This window comes from Carassius carassius, chromosome 10, assembly GCF_963082965.1.
Source record: "Carassius carassius chromosome 10, fCarCar2.1, whole genome shotgun sequence".
NCBI lineage: Eukaryota > Metazoa > Chordata > Actinopteri > Cypriniformes > Cyprinidae > Carassius > Carassius carassius.
This window is the reverse complement of record NC_081764.1, coordinates 27,331,641-27,343,135: the sequence shown is the minus strand read 5'-3', so window position 1 is coordinate 27,343,135 and position 11,495 is coordinate 27,331,641. Positions and strand designations below refer to the sequence as shown.

At 37.6% G+C, this 11,495-nt stretch overlaps 1 protein-coding gene and 1 long non-coding RNA gene across 5 annotated transcripts in view; both read right to left on the bottom strand.

Moving 5' to 3' along the window:
- Positions 1-4,423: 4,423 nt before the first annotated feature.
- Positions 4,424-4,876, bottom strand: LOC132151351 (uncharacterized). The gene is made up of 2 exons (XR_009436393.1): positions 4,825-4,876; positions 4,424-4,749 (listed from the first exon to the last, which is right to left on the bottom strand). It is a non-coding gene; the product is annotated as an uncharacterized LOC132151351 (long non-coding RNA).
- Positions 4,877-6,864: 1,988 nt separating this feature from the next.
- LOC132152036 (formin-like protein 2) overlaps positions 6,865-11,495 on the bottom strand; it is a 30,580-nt gene continuing 25,949 nt past the window's right edge. For 2 of the 4 annotated variants that reach the window (XM_059560677.1, XM_059560679.1), the window contains 6 exons: positions 11,005-11,168; positions 10,791-10,892; positions 10,602-10,703; positions 9,011-9,134; positions 8,644-8,759; positions 7,951-8,088 (listed from right to left, as the gene is read on the bottom strand). In XM_059560677.1, coding sequence (XP_059416660.1) covers positions 8,668-8,759; positions 9,011-9,134; positions 10,602-10,703; positions 10,791-10,892; positions 11,005-11,168 — 584 coding nt within the window. In that variant the 3' untranslated portion in view covers positions 7,951-8,088; positions 8,644-8,667. Of the gene's footprint in view, positions 8,089-8,643; positions 8,760-9,010; positions 9,135-10,601; positions 10,704-10,790; positions 10,893-11,004; positions 11,169-11,495 lie in introns of all 4 variants that reach the window. The other 2 variants (XM_059560676.1, XM_059560678.1) reach the window with 1 other exon arrangement.

Sequence of the window (11,495 nt, the reverse complement as noted above, 5' to 3'; positions counted from 1 at the left end):
ACTTCAATTAAATCCACTTGATTAATATTGATTACTTTTACAATATCTTTATGAACTTTTTGAAATGCCAAAATTTTGGTAGTGTGAACTTTCAATAGAGACAGAAATCTCTCGGGTTTCATAAACATATCTTCATTTGTGTTTCCAAGATGTCAAAAGTATGGGATTAGAATGATGTATGATTGAATGTATGAATGATCATATTTTTGGGTGAACTAATTCCCACCCCTCAATAAATAAATAAGCAAACAAACAAACCAGCTAAATGACAGTTGACGATTTTGGAAAGAGCAACACTCTAAAAATTCAGGCAAATTCCCTCACCACTCTCTACTTCAAGAGCATAAGCAGTTGGGGTAAAGGACATTTAGACATATTTGATGGGGCTTGGAGCCACACAAAATCCCTGAGGACCAATTCTGGGACAGTTTTGGAATGTTCCGCTTGGTGCAAGTATTCAGGTCTGAAGATGAAAAGCAATTACAGGAAAATTGCTTTTCTGTTCTCCTCTGAGTCTGCTCTCGCCCGGGCGAGTCGAACCAGCACAGAGAGATAGGAACAATTTTCTATTTTACCAGCTGACAAGCTTCTAAGGCACTGACAGCTAAAAACAAAATAGGAAAAATGGCTGAATAACCTCAGACAAGAGGAACAGCCTTGATAACATGTTCCTATAACTCTTGTACTCTCTCAGGGTATAACACTACTGAGCAGAACTGGCCATGGAAAAAAAAACAGCTACTTGTAGAGAAAATCAGACATCAAGCACTGAAATAAATGAATAATGCTCACAAGATCAGTTAGATGACTGTTGCAGGTGCTGCAGCAGTGATAATGAGTGAGACTGGAGGGAAGTGATCGGATGATGATCACTTTTTCTTGGATTTTGAGATTCTCTGCCTATACCGCAGATGAATGTGAACTTTTATGTTATTTCTTAGAATTTTCTTCTAATGTATGGAGTTTAAAAAAATCTATAAAATAACATTTAAAAACTTATAATATTTACTTTTAATTCTTTTGGTTACTTTTGAACAGTAACAAACACAGTGCTATTGCAAAAGACCAGTTTGAATTACTTGGAAAATTATGCATTTCTTGAAACTGAAGGCAGTTTACAACCCAGGCAGTTAATGGCTAAACAAACATTATTTTTGAATTAAGGTCCCTTTTTCTGGCTTCCAAAGCACAATAAGGTCACCTCTAATGGTCTAGAACAAATTTATGTGAGCTTTACAGATATCCAATCAAATATTTAATGACTACTATGGTGCCATTGAAAATTAACCACATGGAGGTATAGTAGACAGGAAACAACTCAAACAGAGTCAGAAGTGCCTTAATGTCTTCATACATCTGGTTACTGCCTAAGAAAATAGCCCTTTTTTAGATTTCAGATAGAGTTTTTTTTTCTTTTCTTTTTTCAATACAATGGTACTTAAACTATGGTTTCCTGTGGTGTAGAGGGCTATATTTAAACTAAAACTGTTTTAACTTGTCTAACTGTATAATGTCTAATATTAATTGAGAAGAATTTGATTTGGAGATGGTGACTACTTACAGCACCTACATTACTTAATTTTATATTGAACTTTCCTCTGCTCATAGGTTTACATATCCCTTGCATAATATTCAATAATAATTTTAACAAAGAGAGATCATAGAAATAACTTTATTTAGTACTGTCCTAATTAAGCTCGCACAAATTTATCAGTTTAAAAGTTTACATACCCTAATGTTGTGTGTTGTTACCTGGATGGTCAAAACTTTTTAAGTTTTGTGATAGTTTTTAATGTCTATTGTTTGCCCTGAGCATTTAACTCTCCATTTTTCCTCAGATCAATTCTCCATGTCCTGCACATTCTTTGGTTTTCTAGCATCTTCTGCACATTTGAACCCTTACCAACAGTAATTAAGGGGTGTAACGATTTACCAAAGTCACAGTTCGGTTCATGCCACGTGGTATGGCACTAGCAATACAAAAGAACACTAGATTCACTTTTAACATAAAAATCATAATAAACAATAATTGCTCTATGGTAGTTCATGTTAATTAATGCATTAACAAATGAGACTTTAAAAACTGTTGTTTGTAATGTGTTACCCAAAAGTTTATTAAAATAAAATAATGCCTAAATAATGCAAGTCATTGGACAACATTACTCAGGCTACCTATAAAAATGCATGTGCCATGGATGACAATAAGGAAATGATTCTAATCAAATATGTAATACAACCCGAATTCCGGAAAAGTTGGGACGTTTTTTAAATTTTAATAAAATGAAAACTAAAGGAATTTCAAATCACATGAGCCAATATTTTATTCACAATAGAACATAGATAACGTAGCAAATGTTTAAACTGAGAAATTTTACACTTTTATCCACTTAATTAGCTCATTTAAAATTTAATGCCTGCTACAGGTCTCAAAAAAGTTGGCACGGGGGCAACAAATGGCTAAAAAAGCAAGCAGTTTTGAAAAGATTCAGCTGGGAGAACATCTAGTGATTAATTAAGTTAATTGATATCAGGTCTGTAACATGATTAGCTATAAAAGCTTTGTCTTAGAGAAGCAGAGTCTCTCAGAAGTAAAGATGGGCAGAGGCTCTCCAATCTGTGAAAGACTGCATAAAAAAATTGTGGAAAACTTTAAAAACAATGTTCCTCAACGTCAAATTGCAAAGGCTTTGCAAATCTCATCATCTACAGTGCATAACATCATCAAAAGATTCAGAGAAACAAGGGACAAGGCCGGAGACCTTTATTGGATGCCCATGGTCTTCGGGCTCTCAGACGACACTGCATCACTCATCGGCATGATTGTGTCAATGACATTACTAAATGGGCCCAGGAATACTTTCAGAAACCACTGTCGGTAAACACAATCCGCCGTGCCATCAGCAGATGCCAACTAAAGCTCTATCATGCAAAAAGGAAGCCATATGTGAACATGGTCCAGAAGCGCTGTCGTGTCCTGTGGGCCAAGGCTCATTTAAAATGGACTATTTGAAAGTGGAATAGTGTTTTATGGTCAGACGAGTCCAAATTTGACATTCTTGTTGGAAATCACGGACGCCGTGTCCTCCGGGCTAAAGAGGAGGGAGACCTTCCAGCATGTTATCAGCGTTCAGTTCAAAAGCCAGCATCTCTGATGGTATGGGGGTGCATAAGTGCATACGGTATGGGCAGCTTGCATGTTTTGGAAGGCTCTGTGAATGCTGAAAGGTATATAAAGGTTTTAGAGCAACATATGCTTCCCTCCAAACAACGTCTATTTCAGGGAAGGCCTTGTTTATTTCAGCAGGACAATGCAAAACCACATACTGCAGCTATAACAACAGCATGGCTTCGTCGTAGAAGAGTCCGGCTGCTAACCTGGCCTGCCTGCAGTCCAGATCTTTCACCTATAGAGAACATTTGGCGCATCATTAAACGAAAAATACGTCAAAGACGACCACGAACTCTTCAGCAGCTGGAAATCTATATAAGGCAAGAATTGGACCAAATTCCAACAGCAAAACTCCAGCAACTCATAGCCTCAATGCCCAGACGCCTTCAAACTGTTTTGAAAAGAAAAGGAGATGCTACACCATGGTAAACATGCCCCGTCCCAACTATTTTGCGACCTGTAGCAGAAATCAAAATTGAAATGAGCTTATTTTGTGCATAAAATTGTAAACTTTCTCAGTTTAAACATTTGCTATGTTATCTATGTTCTATTGTGAATACAATATTGGCTCATGTGATTTGAAAGTCTTTTAGTTTTCATTTTATTAAAATTTAAAAAACGTCCCAACTTTTCCGGAATTCGGGTTGTAACTCAATCTGATACTCGAGAGTCGCGAGCTGTTTGAGAGGCGGCTGGCCGCGCATTAGCTGAGAACACAGTGAAGACCTGAAAAGGGGACAGTACTTTATGAGTTAAAATAGCTTAAAGTTACGTGCTAGTGACAATTCCGTCAATTGTCCAAAACACGTGCCAGTCTTGTATTGCAGCATGCAGCTCACTTGCAGAGCAAACTCAATGTGGACATTATGGATGAAAGGCTATTTGTGCATTTTAAGAGTGGGAGAAGACACCGTATCACTCAATCCCAATCAGTCACAAATTATTTATCTGCTCTGATAATCCTCTTTTATAAATCACAAAACCTGTGGAAATGTACACAATGCATCCACAGAGTGAAACCCGGCAAGTAAACTCTAAAAGATTTTAATTATAATAGTGTTCTCATTATAATGTTATGTATATGATATATACACATATATATATAAATATATACACAATGTTTATGAATATATATATATATATATTTAAGTTTATACATCACTGATCATAATGCATCACATTGCCTTCTTGTGCATCAGTGAATGTTACTCTTGAATCACAGTGTGTCTGTTAAACAGCTTATTCAGAACAAAATGAATAACACGTAATTTTTATTCCTTCATATTTTGCTAAAATTATTAACATCTTGCATGTTCTGCAAGGGCTATGCAAACTTATCCGCAGTACTCTATTGGCAGTGTGGAACATTATTATTATTATTATTATTTTTGCTTCAGAGAATATGGTTTGGTGATTTAATGTGTGCTAAGAGATAAAATAGGCTCACTTGAGTCTGGCTGAGGAAAGAGGAGTTGGGGGAAACATTCCTGGCTCAAAAGAGTCAAAGTAGGTTAGGGTCCAGGAGAAACTGTAACAAAGAACTCCAGCCAGGGAAGACAGTACCAAAATACTCCAAAAACCTGCAGGAAAAAAGTCCTGTGTTTCACAATATGCAGCCACTATGTTAAAATACACTAGGTGTAATTTAGACCTACCTAGGATTCTCACTTCTGATCCATCTTCACTGGTTATCCTCTCTGCTCTTAGATCTATAGATCAAAGGATTGTTCATCAAATCAAGCATACATTCACAATGCATATATCATTAGGCACTTCACATGTTTGAACCTCAGGAGAAGAGTTCCAAGAAATAGATATAATTTTTTTACGTTACCTTTTAATACGATGTACAAGAAGGAGATGAGCACAGCGATAAATGATATGATGACTACGCTGCATAGCACAGAGACTACACGAGCGGGCCACAGGTGAGTGTGTTTCCAGTAGCGCTGGCTTAACGTTACGGGTTGCCGCCCGGGCGTTTCCCTGCGGATTTCGCTGCTCTCACGTGAAGCTGCATTTATTTCCCCCAACATGTTTATTCTTCCTGCTAATGCAGTATTATCTTCATCATCAGAATAAACGTCTAATGACTGTCCGTCTTTATCTCTGGCAGCCCGAAGCATGGTCGCCGAGATATGTTTCTAAAGTTGAAATTGTTGGCTCGTGAGTCACATCCCGCGTCTTTAGTTTGCGCGTTTCCGTTTCCCAGACAACTGGCACTCGATTTGTACAATGAGTGTTAAAAACGTTTTATTAAGTTAAACGAGAAATACAACAGACTTAAAGACGAGTTCACTGAACACAACGTGTATTAATTTGAAATAGTTAAACGGTGAACGGTTTCAAATCATCGCGGCTTATGCTTCCTTGTTTGTGAAGCACCGCCTCGATTACAGTGTTGTCCAATCGTAATTGAAGACCCAGGAAATACGACCATACGATTGGATTTGAAGCACGTCAAACCTACTTGTTCCACACATTGTAAAGCTTCACCACACAAAACGGTTTAAAGACTGACCGCTGATTGAGTTTGTCGCTGATGTCAAAATGTTATAGCCCGAAGATCAAACACAATAATCCCACCACATCTGAAGGAACAACGAGGTCTAAGAGATCGTATAAGAAAAATTAAATGGCTGAAATATTACTTGCATGAATCAATTTTTTAGCTAGTTTTTTTTGTTCTTACAGAAGTTGATAACTTGCGAAACAACTATTAATAATTGAAAAATACTTAATATTTAACTTAACTTGTATATTAAATATTATCTACACATTCTTCAGCAATATCATGTTAAGGTATAGTCTGTTAATTTTGGATGAACGATTCTGTTAACAGACTAATTACTCTAATACGATTTTAAGAATAATTTTCACTGTATCTAAGCACTTATCTATTGAATTCTTTCATTTATTTTCATAGTTTTTCATGGAACAATTCTTCAGCACTCTTAAATCTTCTGACAGTTGAAGTTGGGAGGTCTGCCCACGTTCTCCATAGCGTGAGTTGTCGGCTTTTATTTTTCTCCTCTTTAGTTCTGCATGGTGAACTGGTCCCCAACCTTGTGTGATGTCCATTAGCCATCAGACAGGATATCGGTATCCCACTTTGATCTGGTGGAACTAAAGTGCTTGAAAATTTCATATGTGAAAAATTGGGTCCAAGTTTTAGTGCTAAAATATTTTTAAAGCATTGTATTTTTGGCCCATTTATGCTCAATAAATCAACACCTGCTGTGTCCTTCTACAGCCATATAGCAAAATATTACTTTTAGTATTGCAGATTACAGCAATAGTGTTGATTTTATTAAAAAGGATAGTAAACCCAAAACTGAAAAATGATTAGTCATCGAAAACCTTCATAAATGTAAAATGAATTTTTATAGACATATGAATTTTATGAAATTTACAGAGATAGCGAGCTATACATTAGTATGTGGTCTGGTTTAAATAACTTAACTGTAATCTGACCATGTTTAATAGATGCCTGTTCCATGGACCCGGGGCCAAAAAGAAGTGGCTAAGATACCTAAACACAAGGGTTTGCTACCACCTTGTGGCACCGTTAGATAACCACTGCCCACAAATAGCTCCAACGTCACATTTATCATTGAGCATCCTCATGTGTCGATCCAAATTTTCAGTCAAGTAAAAACCTCTCTGTGAATTCTTGCATCGACCACACAAAAGAATCACTGTTTTTAATGGTGCTGGTGTCATTGATTTATTTGCACACAACCACTGATTCCAGTTAAAGAGTTCAAAGTAGAAAAAAGTTATATGTGCCACTAGTGTCTGTTCAAGCTTTCAAGTGTTACGTGCAACCACAGACATTTACCATATGCAACGATAGTAATGAGAGAGCAATTTAGGTCACAGAGTAAGTTGATTCACTGTCTTCACCATCAGATTAAATAATACTGTCATACTAAACAACATAAAAGTTAATAACATTCCAGTGATATTGCAGGACAAGTTGGTTTGTTTCAACAATATGTACAGCACCACAATGGATGAACAATGTAAAAAATAAGAGGCTCAATTTTGTAGCAAAATATCTGTACAGTTAAAAAAAAGACTTTTTTGTTCAATGAAATGTCTTCGGTTAAAAAAAACAACAACAACAACAAAAACACACTCACATGAGATAAAATCAGTAGGAGAGCAAGTCTGTGATTAAAATGAGATGTACTGTACATACAATGTCAAGCTGAATGTGGATGCTTGGTAGTAAACATTTTCTCAACATTTCATGGGATGTTTCAGTCGCAAAGAAGAGAAATCCTCAACAGCATTACAGTATCAAGTCCAGCTTAAGATTGAATCTCCCTCTCTTTTTTTTTAAATCAAAAGTTCAGTTTTAAGATGATCAAGGTTAAAAATAAAAATAAAAGTGCATCTTGTAAATCTCCCCCTCAGAAAAAGCTACTCAGCTTGGAGTTTTAGAACTAGAGGTAAAATGACAATGAAAATGAGAAGTGGGCCAATCCAAGGACTTCCTTTGGCATTTCTGCTCTGTCTTGTACATGACACACAATGTCTCAATGTTGACTATAGTGAATCATAAAAGACCACAACCTTTTCCACAATGTCCATTTGTAGAATCCACAATATTTGACCAAGTCAACATACTGCATCCACCACTCTAGACTTCGTTCTCTTTATCCTACGTTCTTTAAAACAGTCCAAAATGCCACAAAATCAGTGTCACATTTATCCATCCTTCCACTGATCTAAGTGTGCTATTTTTTTGTTTCAGTAGTGTCATTGGCCCACCTTCTGTCCTCAAAAGTGGAACAAACTTGGCTAGCAGGTGGTGATCTCCATGTTGTGTAGCAGAAGGTGCTGTATCTCCAAGTTCCTTCTCCCACTCCTCCTCAGGGCATCGGCCCGTCGGAAAGGTTGACTGCGCAGGTCTGAAGACAAACAAGTCAACCGTTACACAGAGAGCACAACTACAGTCTGTACCTGTGGATATGGATGAGACAGGGCCAAAGATGGGTACAAAACAGGCAGGTGTGTGGATTTTTGGTTAGTTTTAGATCAATTTAGTAGGGATGCATGATATTCTGGTACTATATCGGTTACTGGGTGTTATTGGCAAACACCATTGGGTGTTTCAGAACCAATTGGCAAAATGGAATAGAATAGTTTAATATTGGCCATTTATCGGTCTCTACCATTTATTGGTATAGGTTTGATATAATGGCTGATATAGAACTACTCAAAGGGGACACTTCAACAGCTTTTTTTAATCTACGACTAGATTTAAATAGTGTGCAGGAAACAAAATGCATAACAGAAATGATTGAAGGCAGGCAGGCATGCATTTTTTTTTATGCAGAGAATTCAGGTTGCCATCCTGTATTTAATGCCCTTACCCAGGTGAACAGAAAACGTGAAATGAAGAAATAGATAAGGATGGAGTGAATGACTGGGAGTGAGTGAAGAAGAGACGGACTTAAAGGCACCTTTCTGAGGGGACAGAATTTAGTTTAATAATGGAAGTCCTCGGAGAGGGCGGGGTCACAGAAGAACCGCGAGCCACGTTTGGCTGATCGAGCGGTAAAGGGGACGGTCTTCAGCACTGCAGCAAAATAATAGTCAATCACAACACAGAAACACAAAAAGCTAAAAGCTCTAGAAAAAGCACGGAATCAGATGGAAACTTCAAGCCTCTAAACTCCAGTAAGTCTAAACAGCATGGCATCTACTGCTACTGTGCGTCTACTGTTACTATCTAAAGAACAAGACCAATACACACTTAGGGAAACAGATTCATTTGACATGCGTACAATCAGATGAATCTGGATAGCTTGCATCCAGCACCGTTCTTACCCGTAATGATGTCCTCAATGGCTCCATCTTTGCCTTCGTAGACGTGACGGCTATCTTTGCCTTGCCTCTTCCTTAACTCTGCAATCAGTCCCTGCTGCTGCCGCTTGCCCTTGTGAGATGGTGACTGGTGTTTGTGCAAATTAATAAATGATATAATATCCGGTTAGTGCACACAGTTTTGCTGTAATCTTTCCTTTAAATGTACACTGTAGTGTGCTCTAGGGCTGGCTATTGACATAAAATGACACGATTCGATTTGATTTTGATTCACAAGCTTGTGTTTCGACTCGATTCTGATCTCAATTTGATTCAGGTACAGTACATGTCAGTTTAAGGACAAGATTCTCTAAAAACTAATGGTGTAAAGCATACAGGGAATTCTGTCAGTTGGTACATAACTATAGTATTTAAGGTTAAAATTAAATGATTATATATATATATATATATTTTTTAATAATATAACTTTTAATGACAATTATATTTCTATATTTTCTATCCAATTAGGTTTTTTTTATATAAATATTTAAAAGGTGGCTGTCTAAATCACTGATTTATTCTAACATTATCCTAACACACATTCAATATTTAAGAACTGGCTAAGAAAAAAAATTTATGATAATATAATACAGATTTAGCAAAATACTACTCTCTAAAGTACATTTTTATAGTCAACAAATCGAGCTACAATCACTAGCCGCGTTTCCACTGTTGAGCTTAAACCGGGCGTGCTAATGCGTGGCAGTCGCGTTTCCACTGTCACTTCTGGGGCTTGATCGTGCCTCGTCGGGGCTTCCTCGGGGCCAACGACGAAAACCTTGGGCCAAAGCGGGCCAGCTGGGGCTAGAGAAGTTGAATATTTAACAAAGCATGCAAATAAACGACCGCTTTTATCATGTTCGTTTTGTGATCGCGCTAATTCCAATGACTTTTCTGATAACTTCTCTTTGTTGGTGAAATGATGGGGTTTCGTGACGTTGTTCCTGAGAGGCGTGTAAAGGGCGGGTTTTAGTGAAGCGCAGTGGTGCTTCAGGACCGACTGTGGAAACCCTGCGATACTCTGGACTCGTGCTACTGGCCCGAGGCTATTAGCCCCGTCTGGCCCGTTTTAAGCCCTGGCTCGCACTGGTATGATAACAATAGACATGATACATTTCAGTAATTTGTACTGTATTTTTCAACATACCTTATGTTCATTTACGTTTATTCCGTGCTGTTACTTGTATTAAAGAGGAAGAGATGATCAGTTCATGTGCATGGCACTTTACTTGAACTAAGGCACTACAGTGATCTGTCATCACATTAAAAAGTGCCAAAATATTATTTATTGTTCGAATTTCATAATAAAATTGACAGAATTTGAAATCGGGGGCAGTTTCAATCAATAGTTTGTTGGATGGAAGCCATGCAATAAAATAGTGTGTAGTGAAGAGTTGTTTACACATCAACTGAAAACAGCATAGAATAAAAGATCAATTTTGGGGGGATAAAAGAATCATTATTGGTTCCTTAAAATGAGAAATGAAAAAATCGAGAAACTGATATTTTCAACCCAGCCCTAGTGGGACCTACCAAGGCTTTCAACTCATCATACCTGTTGACTTTCTTGCTCCTCCATCATGGCCTCCTGTTCCAGAAGTTTCTCCATCATCAGCTGCTCTTGCCTCTTCCTCTGCTCGTTCTCTTCATCCGCTTGCTGAAAACAAAGACAAATTAGATCTGGGCCTTGTGTGAAGTTGGAGTTGAAGACGGAAGTTGATGCCCTGATAGAATATAGACTCACCCTATAGGACTTGATGAAGCGAACAAACACAGGGAAGAACACAGAGGGTGGCATGGTCTTGGGACTCTCCCCGAAGAACTTAATAACATCGTCAAAGGCATCCTGTAATTACATGCAAGCCACATGATCATGGGGATTATGCCTTGTGAGATTCAAACCCACAGCCTTACCATTACCAGCCCACCACGACATCCTAAACCCTCCTCTTTTTTACCTGTGCAATCCTGGCATCATCCAGCAGCTTCTTCAGTCTGGCCTCAGTGTGATGGATGAAATCTTTGAGCAGGGAGTTGTGGCCGTGCATGCTGTACTCTCTTCTGGTCAGATCCATACCTCTCTGAAGCTCCTTCACATCCAGGAGTACATTCTCCAGTGAGACTGCAACATGGGAATAATGAGGACCAACGTCAACAACAAACTTACTGTAGAATCAATCAGATTACATAGCATATTACAGCAAAAAATACATAGAGGACAATCATTTTTGTATTTCTTTCTGTTAATGTGAGACCTAAGAACATTTCAAAATGCATTTACAAAGTGTTATTTTAGTATTATGCACTATTACAGAAATTATTAACTTTGAATTCTATGGTTTTCATTTTAATTTAAGTGTGTGATTTTTATGTGCTTGTCATTTCCATTCGTTTTTTTTAATATTTCTATTTAGATTGTTTTTTATTTCAGTTTTAGTAATTCTAGTAT